At 56.6% G+C, this 17,858-nt stretch overlaps 1 protein-coding gene across 1 annotated transcript in view; it reads left to right on the top strand.

The window, feature by feature from the left end:
• Positions 1-353: 353 nt before the first annotated feature.
• The window catches only part of LOC118701245 (DNA-directed RNA polymerase II subunit RPB1-like), a 30,388-nt gene continuing 12,883 nt past the window's right edge, over positions 354-17,858 (top strand). Inside the window, 16 exon segments of the mRNA XM_036405877.2 lie at positions 354-606; positions 1,332-1,464; positions 2,259-2,395; positions 3,153-3,326; positions 4,366-4,647; positions 6,273-6,434; positions 7,597-7,817; positions 9,510-9,642; positions 10,469-10,593; positions 11,560-11,770; positions 13,054-13,263; positions 14,011-14,179; positions 14,588-14,682; positions 15,311-15,514; positions 16,280-16,502; positions 17,321-17,504. Of these exon segments, the coding sequence (XP_036261770.1) occupies positions 517-606; positions 1,332-1,464; positions 2,259-2,395; positions 3,153-3,326; positions 4,366-4,647; positions 6,273-6,434; positions 7,597-7,817; positions 9,510-9,642; positions 10,469-10,593; positions 11,560-11,770; positions 13,054-13,263; positions 14,011-14,179; positions 14,588-14,682; positions 15,311-15,514; positions 16,280-16,502; positions 17,321-17,504 (2,753 nt within the window). The 5' untranslated portion in view covers positions 354-516.

Raw genomic sequence — 17,858 nt, 5'->3', positions numbered from 1 at the left:
TCTCTCGGCTCTCGGGCTCGGGGGGGGGGGGGCGGTGCTTTTAAAATAAATTATTCATGAACCGATCCCACTGTGCTGAAAGCAGGGGGGTCCCACCACGGCGCGTCCCGTGAGGGCTTAACGGAGCAGCCGCCGACTCCCTGCGCCTTCCTCGCTCTTCGCTCGCCTCACGGACCGTGACGGGACTCGCGTGTCCCTTTCCTTCCTGCCGCTTTTTTTTCCACTCCTCCCCCTTTTTCCTCTGAGGGCGCTTGGTACGCTCCGGCCACGCCCCCTCCGGCGGCGCTCGGGGGCCGAGTCTATATAAGGCGGCGCCGGTGCCTGTTAGCGCTCAGTCGCGCCTTTAGCGCGGAGCGGCCGGAGCGGAAAAGGGGAAGCTCCGCGCCGAGGGCTCCGTGAGGCGCCCGTTCCCGGTTCCCCGGTGGGGTTCAAACTCCCCCGCTCCCTCAACCCCCTCCGTGAAGGGGTCGGTTCCGAGCAGTCGGAGCGGCGCGAGGCCGCGGCCCCACCGGCGCCATGCACGGCGGGCCGCCCTCGGGCGACAGCGCCTGCCCGCTGCGCACCATCAAACGAGTCCAGTTCGGGATCCTCAGCCCCGATGAGATGGTACCGGGGCCGGGGCGGCGCGGACGGAACCGCGGGGCCCGCGGAGGGAGCGGGGCCCGGCGGCTGAGGGCGAGCGGCGGCGGGAAATGGCGCCGGGGCAGCGAGAGCGGGGAGCGGAGCGGCCCCGTGAGGGGACAGCGCCTCCCACAGGCCCGGGGGGCTGAACGGGGGACGGGGGAGAGCTCGGAGGGGGATTTGGGGGCTCCTCAAGGGGTTCGGGGACACAAAACGAGGTTCTGGAAGGTGTTGGGGTGCCCAGGGAGCCTCTGGAAGAGCTTTGGGGTGTCCGAGAGGGGCTCAGAATCCCCTGGCAGCGTTTTGGCCTCCATAGCAGCGGCTCAGGGAAAGGTATTGGGGTGCCTTGGAGGGGTTTTAGGGTGTCCTGAGGGACTTTGGGTCTCTGGAAGTGTTTGTGGGGGCCTTAAAAGAGCTTTAGGCTGGTGTGAAGGACACTTGGAGGTTCCTGGAGGTTTTTAGGGGAATTTTGGATGAGCTTTGAGTGTCCTGGAGGAGTTTTGGGGTCCCTGGGAGTCACTCAGGGAGCCCTGGAGGGGTTTTGGGGTTGCTCAGACAACCCAAGTGGAATTTTGGGGTGATTAAATTATTTATTGTCACCCGATGGGGTCACTTGGGGTACCCCCACTCATTTAGGGTTTTTGTGGGGGGTCATGGATGAATTTGGGGGTCCCCAGGTGCCTCAGTTTCCCTTTCCCCCCCCCACTCAGAAACGGATGTCAGTGACCGAGGGGGGCATCAAATACCCCGAAACCACCGAGGGGGGACGCCCCAAACTGGGGGGGCTCATGGACCCCCGGCAGGGCGTCATCGAGAGAACGGGGCGCTGCCAGACCTGTGCTGGTGAGTCTGGACCCCAAAATCCTCCCCCCTGAACCCCAAAATCCTCATGGGAGGGAACCCCAAAATCCTCCACCCTGAACCCCCAAATCCTCATGGGAGGGAACCCCAAAATCCTCCACCCTGAACCCCGAAATCCTCTATCCTGAGCCCCAAAATCCTTCTGGGAGGGAACCCTGAACCCCAAAATCCTCATGGGAGGGAACCCCAAAATCCTCCTGGGAGGGGACCCTGAACCCCAAAATTCTCGTGGGAGAGAACCCTGAACCCCAAAATCCTCTACCCTGAATCCTAAAAATCCTCCTGGGAGGGGACCCTGATTGGATGTCCCCAATGGGATTTTGGGGTGTCCCTGATGGGATTTTGGGGTGTCCCCGATGCGATTTTGGGGTCTCCACAATGGGATTTTGGGCTTTCCCCAATCCAATTTTGGGCTGTCCCCAATCCAATTTTGGGCTGTCCCCGATGTGATTTTGGGGTGTCCACAATGGGATTTTGGGGTTTCCCCAATCCAATTTTGGGGTGTCCCCGATGTGATTTTGGGCTGTCCCCGATGTGGTTTTGGGGTCTCCCTGATGTGATTTTGGGGTGTCCCCGCTGGGGTTTTGGGGCTGTCCCCAATCCGATTTTGGGCTGTCCCTGATGTGATTTTGGGCTGTCCCCAGTGGGATTTTGGGGTGTCCTCAATGGGGTTCTGGGCTGTCCCCGATGTGGTTTTGGGGTGTCCCCAATCCGATTTTGGGGTGTCCTCAATGGGGTTTTGGGCTGTCCCCGATGTGGTTTTGGGGTGTCCCCAGGGAACATGACGGAGTGTCCGGGTCACTTTGGTCACATCGAGCTGGCCAAGCCCGTGTTCCACGTTGGGTTTTTGGGTAAAACCATGAAAATCCTGCGCTGCGTCTGCTTCTTCTGCTCCAAGCTGCTCGTGGACTCGGTGAGACCCCAAAAAACCCCAAAAAATCCCCAAAAAACCCCAAAAAACCCCAAAAGTCTGGAGGGAGGGGTCGGGTTTGGGCTGGAAATGGCCCAAAATGGCCCCGTGGTGGCACCTTGGGGACATCTCGGGGGCCACATCAGGGGTGTGGGGGGTTTGGGGGGTTTTGGGACCATTTTGGGGGTGCTGGGGGTCAAAGGGAGGTGACAAAGTGGGGGGACATGAAGAAGAGGTGACCAAATTTGGGCTCATCAAGGAGAGGTGACAAAATTTGGGGACGCAAAGAAGAGGTGACAAAGTTGGGGGACGCTAAGAAGAGGTGACAAAGTTTGGGGACACCAAAGGGAGGTGACAAAATTTGGGGACGCAAAGAAGAGGTGACAGAATTTGGGGACATCAAGAGGAGGTGACAAAGTTGAGGGACACAAAGAAGAGATGACAGAATTTGGGGTCATCAAGAGGAGGTGACAAAGTTGGGGGACACCAAAGGGAGGTGACAGAATTTGGGGACATCAAGAAGAGAGGGACAACAAGAGTTGGGGGACACAGAGTTGTCACCTGCTGGAAGCTCTGGAGATGCTGAGGGACCACAATGGGACAACCCCAGACACCCAAAATCTCCTTTTCTGACCCCAAAACCACGATGTGACCCCTAAATGCCATTTTCTGTCCCCAATTTTCCATTTTCTGACCCCAAATTTCATTTGTGACCCCAAATTTCCACTTTGTGACCCCAACCCTGGGTTTTTTTGGGCAGAACAACCCCAAGATCAAGGACATCCTGGGCAAGTCCAAGGGGCAGCCCAAGAAGAGGCTGACCCACGTCTACGACCTGTGCAAGGGCAAGAACATCTGCGAGGGCGGCGAGGAGATGGACCACAAGTTTGGGGTGGAGCAGCCCGAGGGCGACGAGGACCTCACCAAGGAGAAGGTGGGCGCCCCAAAATTCCCGCTTTTAACCCCAAAATTCCCATTTCTGGCACAAAATTCCCCTTGGCGCCCGCAAAATTCCTGTTTTGGCCCAAAAATTCCCATTTCTGGCCCCAAAATCCTCATTTGTGGCCCAAAATTCCCAGGCATTAACCCCAATTCTCACCCCAATAACCCAAATTCTCACCCCAATAACCCAAATTCGCACTCCTATAACCCCAATTCTCACCCCTATAACCCCATTTTCTATGGCAATAACCACATTTTTAACACGTTAAACCCCATTTCTCACCCCAATAACCCCATTTTTAACCTCTTTCTCCCCATTTCTCACCCCAATAACCCCGTTTTCACCCCAAATAATCCCATTTTTCCCCCATTTTGCCCCATTTCAGGGCCACGGTGGCTGTGGGCGGTACCAGCCCCTGTTGTTAACCCCAATAATTCCCATTTCTCACCCCAATAATCCAAATTTCTCCCCGTTTCAGGGCCACGGGGGCTGCGGGTGGTACCAGCCATACATTAACCCAAATTCTCACCCCAATAACCCCATTTTCCCCCCAAATAATCCCATTTTTAACCCCAAATAATCCCATTTTTAACCCCAAATAATCCCATTTTTAACCCCGAATAATCCCATTTTTAACCCCGAATAATCCCATTTTTAACCCCAAATAATCCCGTTTTTGCCCCATTTCAGGGCCACGGTGGCTGCGGGCGGTACCAGCCTGTGTTGTTAACCCCAATAATTCCCATTTTTCACCCCAAATAACCCCATTTTCACCCAAATAACCCCATTTTCCCCCATTTTGCCCCGTTTCAGGGCCACGGTGGCTGCGGGCGGTACCAGCCATGCATTAACCCCATTTCTCACCCCAAATAACCCCATTTTCACCCCAAATAACCCCATTTTCCCCCGTTTTCGCCCCGTTTCAGGGCCACGGGGGCTGCGGGCGGTACCAGCCCGTGTTGTTAACCCCAAATAATCCCATTTTTCACCCCAAATAATCCCATTTTTCCCCGTTTTTGCCCCGTTTCAGGGCCACGGGGGCTGCGGGCGGTACCAGCCGCGCATCCGCCGCTCGGGGCTGGAGCTCTACGCCGAGTGGAAGCACGTCAACGAGGACTCCCAGGAGAAGAAGATCCTGCTGAGCCCCGAGCGCGTGCACGAGATCTTCAAGCGCATCTCGGACGAGGAGTGCTTCGTGCTGGGCATGGACCCCAAGTTCGCCCGGCCCGAGTGGATGGTGTGCACCGTGCTGCCCGTGCCGCCGCTGTCCGTGCGGCCGGCCGTCGTCATGCAGGGCTCTGCCCGCAACCAGGTGGGGTTTTGGGGTCATTTTGGGGTCACTTTGTGTGGTTTTGGGGTCATTTTATGGGGTTTTGGGGTTCATTTTGTGGGGTTTTGGGGTCGTTTTGGGGTGATATTGGGGGTTATTGGGGTGTTTGGTGTGCACCGTGCTGCCCGTGCCGCCGCTGTCCGTGCGGCCGGCCGTGGTCATGCAGGGCTCTGCCCGCAACCAGGTGGGCTTTGGGGTCGTTTTCGGGTCATTTTCTGGGGTTTTGGGGTCATTTTCTGGGGTTTTGGGGTTCATTTTGTGGGGTTTTGGGGTTGTTTCGGGGTGATATTGGGGTGTTTGGGCCACCGTGCTGCCCATCCCACCGCTGTCCGTGCACCCGGCTGTGGTCACGCAGGGCTCTGCCCGCAACCAGGTGGGCTTTGGGGTAGTTTTGGGGTCATTTTCTGGGGTTTTGGGGTCATTTTGGAGGCATTTTCTGGGATTTTGGGGGGTTTTTGGGATTGTTTTGGGGTGATATTGGGGTGTTTGGGGCACTGAGCTGCTGCTGTCCGTGCGTCCGGCCGTCGTCATGCAGGGCTCTGCCCGCAACCAGGTGGGCTTTGGGGTTGTTTTCTGGGGTTTTGGGGTCATTTTCTGGGGTTTTGGGGTCATTTTGTGTGGTTTTGGGGTCATTTTGGGGTGATATTGGGGGTTATTGGGGTGTTTGGTGTGCACCGTGCTGCCCGTGCCGCCGCTGTCCGTGCGGCCGGCCGTCGTCATGCAGGGCTCTGCCCGCAACCAGGTGGGCTTTGGGGTAATTTTCTGGGGTTTTGGGGTCATTTTGGAGGCATTTTCTGAGGTTTTGGGGGTTTTTGGGGTTGTTTGGGGTGGTATGGGGGTTTTTGGGGTGTTTGGGGCACCGTGCTCCCATCCCGCCCCTGTCCGTGCATCCAGCTGTGGTCATGCAGGGCTCTGCCCACAACCAGGTGGGGTTTTGGGGTGGTATTGTAGGGTTTTGGGGTCATTTTCTGGGGTTTTAGGGTTGTTTTCTGGGGTTTTCAGGTCATTTTGGGGGTGTTTGGGGTGGTTTTTGGGTAATTTTGGGGGTGTTTGGGGTGGTTTTGGGGTAATGGGGCGCCGTGTCCCCGCTGTCTGTGTCCCCAGCCATGGTCATGCAGGGCTCTGCCCACAACCAGGTGGGGTTTTGGGGTGGTATTGTAGGGTTTTGGGGTCATTTTCTGGGGTTTTGGGGTCATTTTCTGGGGTTTTGGGGTAATTTTGGGGGTGTTTGGGGTGGTTTTTGGGTAATTTTGGGGGTGTTTGGGGTGGTTTTGGGGTCCCTGGGGCACTGTGTCCCCGCTGTCTGTGTCCCCAGCCATGGTCATGCAGGGCTCTGCCCACAACCAGCTGGGGCAGCTTTTGTGGGGTCCCAGGGTGGGCATTGGGGTCCTTGATGCCTTTTGGGGTCTCCCCACTCCTTAGGCTCCCCAATCCCCTTTTGGGGTCACCCCCAACACCTCTTTGGGGTTTCCCCATTTTCCTCCCACCCCAAATCCACCCTGCACCTTCCCCACGGCATTTTGGGCTTTTTCACCTCCTGCTATCAACACCAACCGCCCCATTAATAAACGTTGGGGTCGCCCCATTAATTTTGGGGCTGTCCCCAGGATGACCTGACCCACAAGCTGGCCGACATCGTCAAGATCAACAACCAACTGCGGCGCAACGAGCAGAACGGGGCGGCCGCGCACGTCATCGCCGAGGACGTCAAACTGCTCCAGTTCCACGTGGCCACCATGGTGGACAACGAGCTGCCCGGCCTGCCCCGGGTACACGAGGGGTCACTGAGGGCTTTTGGGGGTCACTGAGGGGTTTTGGGGGTCACTGTGGGGTTTTGCGGGGTCACTGAGGGGTTTTGGGGTGACACAAGTTGAGGGACAAGCAGGTGGTGGCCCCAAGTCATGGCCATGGACGTCAAATGGTTCCAGGTCAACGTGGCCACCATGGTGGACATGGAGGTGCCCAGGGTTCAGGAGAGTCTGGAGGGGTCACTGAGGGGTTTTGGGGGTCACTGAGGGCTTTGGGGGGTCACTGAGGGCTTTTGGGGGGTCACTGTGGGGTTTTGGGGTGACACAAGTTGAGGGACAAGCAGGTGGTGGCCCCAAGTCGTGGCCATGGACGTCAAATGGCTCCAGGTCAAGGTGGCCACCATGGTGGACATGGAGGTGCCCAGGGTTCAGGAGAGTCTGGAGGGGTCACTGAGGGGTTTTGGGGGTCACTGTGGGGTTTTGGGGGTCAGTGAGGGGTTTTGGGGGGTCACTGAGGGGTTTTGGGGTGACACAAGTTGAGGGACAAGCAGGCGGTGGCCCCAAGTCGTGGCCATGGACGTCAAATGGTTCCAGGTCAACGTGGCCACCATGGTGGACATGGAGGTGCCTGGGGTCACTGAGGGCTTTTCGGGGTCACTGAGGGGTTTTGGGGGGTCACTGAGGGGTTTTGGGGGGTCACTGTGGGGTTTTGGGGGTCACTGAGGGGTTTTGGGGGGTCACTGAGGGGTTTTGGGGGTCACTGAGGGGTTTTGGGGGTCACTGAGGGGTTTTAGGGGGTCACAAAGGGGTTGTGGGGGGGTCACAGAAGGATTTTGGGGTGTCCCAGATGGGACAGAAAGGGGACAAGCAGGGACAGAGCCCGAAGTCCCAACAGGAGCTGGGGACATTCCCAGGAGGGATCAATTCACATCCCCTGATGGATTCTGGATTTTTGGGGTGGTCTTGGGGTTCTGACCCCCCAATTTCTCCTCCCTCAGTCCATGCAGAGTTTGGGGGATCCCCTAAATGTGTTTTGCTCCCCCAAACCCCTCCATGAACCCCGCAAAGTCCCAACAGGAGCTGGGGACATTCCCAGGAGGGATCAGTTCCCATCCCCTGCTGGATTCTGGATTTTTGGGGTGGTTTTTGGGGGTTCTGACCCCCCCAATTTCTCCTCGCCCAGGCCATGCAGAAGTCGGGGCGCCCCCTGAAGTCCCTGAAGCAGCGGCTGAAGGGGAAGGAGGGCCGGGTTCGGGGCAACCTCATGGGGAAACGCGTGGACTTCTCTGCCCGCACCGTCATCACCCCCGACCCCAACCTGGCCATCGACCAGGTGGGCGTCCCCCGCTCCATCGCGGCCAACATGACCTTCGCCGAGATCGTCACCCCCTTCAACATCGACAGGTGGGCTTGGGGATGGATTTAGGGAGGTTTGGGAGGGATTTATGGGGTTTGTAGGGGATTTGGGATGGATTTATGGAGGTTTGGGGTGGGAGGTTCCTTGCTCTGTCACCACCAACATGACCTTCGCTGAGATCGTCACCCCCTTCAACATCGACAGGTGGGATTGGGGATGGATTCATGGGGTTTGGGATGGGTTCATGGGGTTTGGGGTGGATTTATGGAGGTTTGGGATGGATTTAGGGAGGTTTGGGGTGGATTTAGGGAGGTTTGTGGTGGGAGGTTCCTTGCTCTGTCACCACCAATGTGACCTTCGCCGAGATCGTCACCCCCTTCAACATCGACAGGTGGGATTGGGGATGGATTCAGGGAGGTTTGGGATGGATTTATGGGGTTTGTAGGGGATTTGGGATGGATTTATGGAGGTTTGGGTTGGATTTATGGGGTTTGTAGGGGATTTGGGATGGATTTAGGGAGGTTTGGGATGGATTTAGGGAGGTTTGAGATGGATTTATGGAGGTTTGGGATGGGTTTATGGATGTTTGGGATGGATTTAGGGAGGTTTGGGATGGATTTATGGATGTTTGGGATGGATTTAGGGAGGTTTGGGATGGATTTAGGGATGTTTGGGATGGATTTAGGGAGGTTTGGGTTGGATTTATGGGGTTTGTAGGGGATTTGGGATGGATTTAGGGAGGTTTGGGTTGGATTTATGGGGTTTGTAGGGGATTTGGGATGGGTTTATGGAGGTTTGGGGTGGGAGGTTCCTTGCTCTGTCACCACCAATGTGACCTTTGCCGAGATCGTCACCCCCTTCAACATCGACAGGTGGGGCTCGTAGGGGGTTCATGGGCTTTGGGATGGATTTATGGGATTTGGGATGGGTTTATGGGGTTTGTAGGGGATTTGGGGTGGGTTTATGGAGGTTTAGGGTGATTCAGGGGAGTTTGGGGGGTTTGGTGTTGGTGTTCCTCACTCCATTGCCACCAACGTGACCTTTGGTGAGATCATCACCCCCTTCAACATCGACAGGTGGGGTTTGTAGGGGATTTGTGGGGTTTTGAGGTGGATTTATGGGGTTTGAGGATGGATTTGTGGGGTTTTGAGGTGGATTTATGGGGTTTGAGGATGGATTTGTGGGGTTTTGAGGTGGATTTATGGGGTTTGTAGGGGATTTATGGGGTTTTGAGGTGGATTTATGGGGTTTGAGGATGGATTTGTGGGGTTTTGGGATGGATATCCCTTGTTCCATCACCATCACTGTAACCTTTGGTGAGGTTGTCACCTCCACCAGTGGCTGGAGGAGTTTGGGGAGGATCTGGTGGACTTTGGGGCAGATTTTGGGGTGTTTAGGGTGAATTTGGGGAAGTGTCTGGTGTGATTGGAGGAGCCAGGGAGATTTAAGGGTTAAACCAAAGGGATTTTGGGGCTATTTGAGGGATTTTAGGACAAATCTGGGGCAGTTTTGGGATGATTTAGGACCATTCAGGGAGCTTTGGGGTCGTTTTGGGGTTTGGGGTGGACGCAAGGATATGGAGGGGGGAGGATTAGGATTATTTTAAACAGATCCCAATAACCCAAACCCACCCCGAACACCCTCTAAACCCCACTGCTCCTTCTCCAGCTGACTCTGAGAGTTGTGGGGTGACTCCCAGAGCCCCAAAATCCCCTAAACTGACCCCAAAACCCCCCCAGGCTGCAGGAGCTGGTGCGCAGGGGGAACAGTCAGTACCCGGGCGCCAAATACATCATCAGGGACAACGGGGACAGGATCGACCTCCGCTTCCACCCCAAACCCAGCGACCTCCACCTGCAGATCGGATACAAGGTCAGCACCCCAAAACCCAAACCCGGCAGGGACCCCAAAATCCGGGGGGGACCCCAAAAACCCAAACCCGGCAGGGACCCCAAAATCCGGGGGGGACCCCAAAAACCCAAACCCGGGAGGGACCCCAAAGAACCCAAACCCGGGAGGGATCCCAAAAACCCAAATCTGGGGAGGGACCCCAAAAACCCAAAACCCAGGAAGGGACCCCGAAACCCCAAATCTGGGGAGGGATCCCAAAAACCCAAATCTGGGGAGGGATCCCAAAAACCCCAAATCCGGGAGGGACCCCAAAAATGTCAAATCTGGGAGGGACCCCAAAAACCCCAAATCTAGGCAGGGATCCCAAAAATCTGGGGGGCACCAAAAGGTGGGTGTGGAACCCACACAGTGGGGGGGGGGATTGGTGGTTTTGGGGTTTAGGGGTCTGGATTTGGGGTTCAAAGTTGTGGGGTTGGAGGTGAATGCCTGATTTTGGGGTTCAGTCCCTGATTTTGGGGTTCAGAGCTCTGGATTTGGGGTCAGTCCCTGATTTTGGGGTTCAAATCCTGATTTTTGGGGTTCACAGCTCAAGATTTGGGGCTCCATCTCTGATTTTGGGGTTCCCAATTCCAGATTTGGGGTTGAATCCACAATTTTGGGGTTCAGCACCACCAGGGAGTGAATTTAACCCCAAACCCCTCGTTCTCCTCACTCTGACCCCACCATTTTGGGGGGAAAGATGCCGGTTTTGGGGTGTCCTCCCCCCGTTTTGGGGTGTCCTCCCCCAGTTTTGGGGTGTCCCCCGTTTTTGGGGTGTCCCCCTGACTTTGGGGGGCTTTGGGGACAGGTGGAACGTCACATGTGCGACGGGGACATCGTCATCTTCAACCGGCAGCCCACCCTGCACAAGATGTCCATGATGGGTCACAGGGTCAGGATCCTGCCCTGGTCCACCTTCCGACTGAACCTGAGGTGAAGCACCCCAAAAACCCCAAAATTAACCCCAAAAATTACCCCAAATCCTGCCCTGGTCCACCTTTCGTCTGAACCTGAGGTAGAACACCCCAAAAACCCCAAAATTAACCCCAAAAATTACCCCAAATCCTGCCCTGGTCCACCTTCCGTCTGAACCTGAGGTAGAACACCCCAAAAACCCCAAAATTAACCCCAAAATTACCCCAAATCCTGCCCTGGTCCACCTTCCGTCTGAACCTGAGGTGAAGCACCCCAAAAACCCCAAAATTAACCCCAAAATTACCCCAAATCCTGCCCTGGTCCACCTTCCGTCTGAACCTGAGGTGAAGCACCCAAAAACCCCAAAATTAACCCCAAAAATTATCCCAAATCCTGCCCTGGTCCACCTTTCGTCTGAACCTGAGGTAAAACACTCCAAAACCCCAAAATTAACCCCAAAACCCCCAGAATTAACCCCAAATCCTGCCCTGGTGCATCTTGTGTGGTGAGATGAATCCATCCTTGGTGTGTCCACGATGTCCCCACGATGTCCCCGATGTCCCAGTGTCCCTGAGATCCATGATGTCCCCAATGTCCCCATGATGTCCCCAATGTCCCCTCAGTGTCACCACGCCCTACAACGCGAGGAGATGAACCTGCCCCATGTCCCCACAACGTCCCAGATGTCCCAGTGTCCCTGAGATCCATGATGTCCCCAATGTCCCCATGATGTCCCCAATGTCCCCTCAGCGTCACCACGCCCTACAACGCTGACTTTGACGGCGAGGAGATGAACCTGCCCCATGTCCCCACAATGTCCCCAGTGTCCCCAGTGTCCCTGAGATCCATGATGTCCCCAATGTCCCCATGATGTCCCCAATGTCCCAGTGTCCCCCATGTCCCCACAATGTCCCCAATGTCCCTGAGATCCCAGATGTCCCCAATGTCCCCAATGTCCCCATGATGTCCCTGATGTCCTCTCAGTGTCACCACGCCCTACAACGCCGACTTTGACGGCGATGAGATGAACCTGCACCTGCCGCAGTCTCTGGAGACGCGGGCGGAGATCCAGGAGCTGGCCATGGTGCCCAGGATGATCGTCACCCCCCAGAGCAACCGGCCCGTCATGGGCATCGTGCAGGACACGCTGACGGCCGTGCGCAAGTTCACCAAGAGGGACGTCTTCCTCGAGAGGGTCCGTTTGGGGCCACCTCAGGGTCATCGTGGGGCTTTGAGGAGGAGTTGGGGTGGTTTAGGGTTGGTTTGAGGTGGTTTTGGGGTGGTTTGGGGTGATTTATGGTGGTTTTGGGGTGGTTTGAGGGGTTTTAGGGCAGGTGTTTGAGGTGGGACACATTGATGGCCATAGACAAGTTCACCAAGAGGGACGTCTTCCTCGAGAGGGTCCGTCTGGGGCCACCTCGGGGTCATCGTGGGGCTTTGAGGAGGAGTTGGGGTGGTTTGGGGTGATTTAGGGTGGTTTTGGGGTGGTTTGAGATCATTTATGGTGGTTTTGGGGTGGTTTGAGGTGTTTTAGGGCAGGTGTTTGAGGTGGGACACGCTGATGGCCATGGACAAGGTCACCAAGAGGGACGTGTTCCTAGAGAGGGTCCATGTGGGGCCACCTTGGGGTCACCTGGGGGCTTTGTGGAGGAGTTGGGGTGGTTTGGGGTTGGTTTGAGGTGGTTTATGGTGATTTATGGTGGTTTTGGGGTGGTTTGAGATCATTTATGGTGGTTTTGGGGTGGTTTGAGGGGTTTTAGGGCAGGTGTTTGAGGTGGGACACGCTGACGGCCATGGACAAGGTCACCAAGAGGGACATCTCTCGAGAGGGTCCGTCTGGGGCCACCTTGGGGTTTGGAATTGGTTTGAGGGGATTTAGGGTTGGTTTGAGGTTGTTTGAGATCATTTCTGGTGGTTTTGGGGTGATTTCTGGTGGTTTTGGGGTGGTTTCTGGTGGTTTTGGGGTGGTTTCTGGTGGTTTTGGGGTGGTTTCTGGTGGTTTTGGGGTGGTTTCTGGTGCCGTTGAGTTGGACACGCTGATGGCCACGTGCAAGGTCACCAAGAGGGACATCTCTCCTGAGAGGCTCTGGTTCGGGGCGATTTTGGGGACTTTTAGGGCACTTTCAGGATGTTTTGGGATCTCTGTGGGTTCTCCTAGATTGATGACATCTTTGAGATGTCCCTCAGGGTCAGGTCATTGAACCTCCTGATGTTCCTGTCCACGTGGGACAGGGATTTTGGGCGGGTTTGGGACATCTTTGAGGTATTTTGGGTTCTCTGTGGGTTTTTCTTTGATTAGTGACAGTTTTGGGGTGTCCCTCAGGGCGAGGTGATGGAACCTCCTGATGTTCCTGTCCACGTGGGACGGGAAGGTGCCCCACCCATCCATCCTGAAGGAGATTTGGGGGCATTTTTAGGATGTTTTGGGTTCTCCATGGTGTTCTCCTGGATCGATGACAGTTTTGGGGTGTCCCTCAGGGCGAGGTGATGAACCTGCTGATGTTCCTGTCCACGTGGGACGGGAAGGTGCCCCAGCCGGCCATCCTGAAGCCGCGGCCGCTCTGGACAGGGAAGCAGATCTTCTCCCTGATCATCCCTGGCCACATCAACTGCATCCGCACCCACAGCACCCACCCCGACGACGAGGACAGCGGCCCCTACAAGCACATCTCCCCCGGGGACACCAAGGTGGGGCCTGGCAGGAGCTCCAGGGCGGCTTGGTGGGATCTGACGGGGCTTTGGTGGGATCTGAGGGGGCTTTGGTGGGACCTGAGGGAGCTTTGGTTGGTTTGATGGGGCTTTGGTGGGATCTGAGGGAGCTTTGGGGTGGTTTGATGGGGCTTTGGTGGGATCTGAGGCAGCTTTGGTTGGTTTGATGGGCCTTTGGTGGGATCTGAGGGAGCTTTGGTTGGTTTGATGGGCCTTTGGTGGGATCTGAGGGAGCTTTGGTTGGTTTGGTGGGGTTTTGGTGGGACCTGAGGGGGCTTTGGGTTGGTTTGATGGGCCTTTGGTGGGATCTGAGGGAGCTTTGCTTGGTTTGGTGGGGCTTTGGTGGGATCTGAGGGAGTTTTGGGTTGGTTTGGTGGTGTTTTGGTGGGATCTGATGGTCTTTGGTGGGATCTGAGGCAGCTTTGGTTGGTTTGATGGGCCTTTGGTGGGATCTGAGGGAGCTTTGGTTGGTTTGATGGGGTTTTGGTGGGATCTGAGGCAGCTTTGGTTGGTTTGGTGGGGCTTTGGTGGGATCTGATGGTCTTTGGTGGGACCTGAGGGGCCTTTGGTGGGATCTGAGGGGCCTTTGGTGGGACTTGCTCTGGTCTGGGAGGACTTTGTAGACTTTGAGATGACCTGGGGTGGGTTTTGGGTTGCTCCAGGTGAGTTTTGGGTTTTTTTTTTTGGATCTTGGAGGTCCTGACCTCATTCCTTGGACATCCCCAGGTGATCGTGGAGAACGGGGAGCTCATCATGGGCATCCTCTGCAAGAAGTCCCTGGGGACATCGGCCGGGTCCCTGGTGCACATCTCCTACCTGGAGATGGGCCACGACACCACGCGGCTCTTCTACAGCAACATCCAGACCGTCATCAACAACTGGCTGCTCATCGAGGGTCAGCGTGGTCCTGGGGCTGGGGACCTTCCTGGTGGCATCTCAGGGGGGTTTGGTCACCCGGGGACCTTCTCAGGTCCCATCTCGGTGGAGCTCTGGGCCTCTTGGACCCCATTCTTGAGCTCCTGGTGGTTCTTGGACCCTTTTTTTGGGGACTGGTGGGGCTGGGAACCTTCTTGGTGGCATCTCAGGGGGGTTTGGTCACCCAGGAATCTTCTCAGATCCCAGCCTGGTGGAGGCCTGGAGCTCCTGGACCCCATTCTTGAGGTCCTGGTGGTTCTTGGACCCTTTTTTTGGGGACTGGTGGGGCTAGGAACCTTCTTGGTGGCATCTCATGGGGGTTTGGTCACCCGGGGACCTTCTCAGATCCCAGCCTGGTGGAGCCCTGAACCCCAAATGTCTCCTCCAGGTCACACCATCGGCATCGGGGACTCCATCGCCGACGCCAAGACCTACCAGGACATCCAGAACACCATCAAGAAGGCCAAGCAGGACGTCATCGAGGTGGGGTCTGGGGAGGTTCCTGCAGGATCTCAGGGGGTTTGGAGCAGTTTCTGGAGGATCTCAGGGGGTTCAGGATGGTTCCTGGAGGATCTCAGGGGGGTTTGGGTTGGTTCTTGGAGGATCTCAGGAGGTTTGGGGAGGTTCCTGTGGAGTTTTCAGGATTTTTTTGAGGTTCTTGAGATGGTTTTGGGCACCAGGAGGTCCAAGACCAACATCTCCCAGGTTTGGAGAGGGCCCAGAAGTTCTTGAGGTGCTCCATACGGGTTTGGAGGATCTCAGGGAGTTTGGGGCAGTTCCTGGAGGATCTCACGAGGTTTCTGGTGGTTCCTGTGGAGTTTTTGGGCTTTTTTGAGGTTCTTGAGATGGTTTTGGGCACCAGGAGGTTCCAAAAGGTCTTGGGGTGCTCCTTATTGGATTTGGGGTGGTTCCTGGAGGATCTCATGAGGTTCTGGGTGGTTCCTGGAGGATCTCAGGAGGTTTGGGGCAGTTCCTGGAGGATCTCATGAGGTTTCTGGTGGTTCCTGTGGAGTTTTTTGGGGTTTTTTTTGAGGTTCTCAGCTGGTTTTGGCCACCAGGAGGATTCAGGACACCCTGGTGACCATTCTGGGGTGGTTTTTGGCATCTCCAGGTGATCGAGAAGGCCCACAACAACGAGCTGGAGCCCACCCCGGGCAACACCTTGCGCCAGACCTTCGAGAACCAGGTGAACCGGATCCTCAACGACGCCCGTGACAAGACCGGCTCCTCTGCCCAGAAGTCCCTGTCCGAGTACAACAACTTCAAGTCCATGGTGGTCTCGGGGGCCAAGGGCTCCAAGATCAACATCTCCCAGGTTTGGGGGCGCTCCAGAAGGTCTTGGGGGGCTTCTGGGTGGGGTTTTGGTTGGGTCTTGGAGGATCTCATGGGGTTTGGAGCGGTTCCTGGAGGATCTCAGGAGGTCTGGGGCAGTTCCTGGAGCATCTCATGGACTTTTGGGTGGTTCTTGGAGGATCTCATGGGGTTTGTGGTGGTTCCTGGAGGATCTCGTGGGGTTTGAGGTGGTTCCTGGAGGATCTCGTGGGGTTTGTGGTGGTTCCTGGAGGATCTCATGGGGTTTGTGGTGGTTCCTGGAGGATCTCAGAAGGTTTGGAGCAGTTCCTGGAGGATCTCATGGGGTTTGAGGTGGTTCCTGGAGGATCTCAGGAGGTCTGGGGCAATTCCTGGAGGATCTCAGAGGGTTTGAGGCAGTACCTGGAGCATCTCAGGGGGGTTTTGGGTGGTTCCTGGAGGATCTCATGGACTTTTGTGGTGGTTCCTGGAGGATCTCAGAAGGTTTGGGGCAGTTCCTGGAGGATCTCATGGGGTTTGTGGTGGTTCCTGGAGGATCTCAGGAGGTCTGGGGCAGTTCCTGGAGGATCTCATGGGGTTTGGAGCAGTTCCTGGAGCATCTCAGAAGGTTTGGGGCAGTTCCTGGAGGATCTCAGGGGGGTTTTGGGTGGTTCCTGGAGGATCTCGTGGACTTTTGGGTGGTTCCTTTGGATTTCCATGGAGTTCTTTTGGGATTTTCTTGCTTCCCTGAGACGATTTTGAGACGTGTCCCCGCCCGCTGTCCCCTCAGGTGATCGCGGTGGTGGGACAGCAGAACGTGGAGGGCAAGCGGATCCCGTTTGGCTTCAAGCACCGGACGCTGCCGCACTTCATCAAGGACGACTACGGCCCCGAGAGCCGCGGCTTCGTGGAGAACTCCTACCTGGCCGGCCTCACCCCCACCGAGTTCTTCTTCCACGCCATGGGTGGCCGAGAGGGCCTCATCGACACGGCCGTCAAAACGGCCGAGACCGGTCAGTGTCCCCAGGATGTCCCCGTGGGGCTGGCGGGAATCCAGAACTCCACCCAGGGGATCTTCAGGAAACCAAAAATGCCAGGGTGGAAATGCTGAGGGGATCAAACCCTTGGTAGATGTCTCCTGGAGATCCCAAACCCTGCCCAGATGCCTCCTGGAGATCCCAAACCTTCCCCAGATGCCTCCTGGAGATCCCAAACCCTCCCCAGATGTCTCCTGGAGATCCCAAACCCTCCCCAGATGTCTCCTGGAGACCTCCAGGAGACCCTAAACCCTCTCCAGATGGTTCCTGGGGACCTCCAGGAACCCCAAACCCATCCCAGATGCCTCCATCATCCCCAAACCCTCCCCAGATGCCTCCTGGAGATCCCAAACCCTCCCCAGATGCCTCCTGGAGATCCCAAACCCTCCCCAGATGCCTCCTGGAGATCCCAAACCCTCCCCAGACGCCTTCTGGAGATCCCAAACCCTCCCCAGATGCCTCCAAACCCTCCCCAGATGCCTCCTGGAGACCCCAAACCCTCCCCAGATGCCTCCAAACCCTCCCCAGATGCCTCCTGGAGACCCCAAACCCTCCCCAGATGCCTCCAGGAGCCCCAAACGTTCCCCAGATGCCTCCAAACCCTCCCCAGATGCCTCCTGGAGACCCCCAACCCCATCCCAGATGCCTCCAAGAACCCCAGACCCATCCCAGATGCCTCCTGGAGACCCCAAACCCTCCCCAGATGCCTCCAAACCCTTCCCAGCTCCCAGCTGCCCTCTGGAGACCCCCAACCCCATCCCAGATGCCTCCAAGGACCCCTCCCCACCCCTCAGGGTACATCCAGCGGCGTCTGATCAAGTCCATGGAGTCGGTGATGGTCAAGTACGACGCCACGGTCAGGAACTCCATCAACCAGGTGGTGCAGCTGCGCTACGGCGAGGACGGGCTGGCCGGAGAGAGCGTCGAGTTCCAGAACCTGGCCACCCTCAAACCCTCCAACAAGGCCTTCGAGAAGAAGTGAGGACCAGGGGTGGGACAGCGGGGACATGGCCAAGGGCAGGGCGTGGTCAGGGGTGGGGTCAGTGGCCATGGTTGGGGTCATTCTGGGAGTTGGGGACACCTTGGGGTCTTCAAATGGGAGTTGGGGACACCTTGAGGTCTTCAAATGGGAGTTGGGGACATCTTGGGGTCTTCAAATGGGAGTTGGAGACATCTTGGGGTCTTCAAATGGGAGTTGGGGACACCTTGAGATCTTCAAATGGGAGTTGGGGACACCTTGGGGTCTTCAAATAGGAGTTGGGGACATCTTGGGGTCTTCAAATGGGAGTTGGGGTCTTCAGGTGGCTCCTTCCAAGGTTTCAGACCCATCTT

The sequence above is a fragment of the Molothrus ater genome, unplaced genomic scaffold (assembly GCF_012460135.2).
Source record: "Molothrus ater isolate BHLD 08-10-18 breed brown headed cowbird unplaced genomic scaffold, BPBGC_Mater_1.1 matUn_MA179, whole genome shotgun sequence".
NCBI lineage: Eukaryota > Metazoa > Chordata > Aves > Passeriformes > Icteridae > Molothrus > Molothrus ater.
This window is presented reverse-complemented; position numbering and strand designations above follow the sequence as displayed.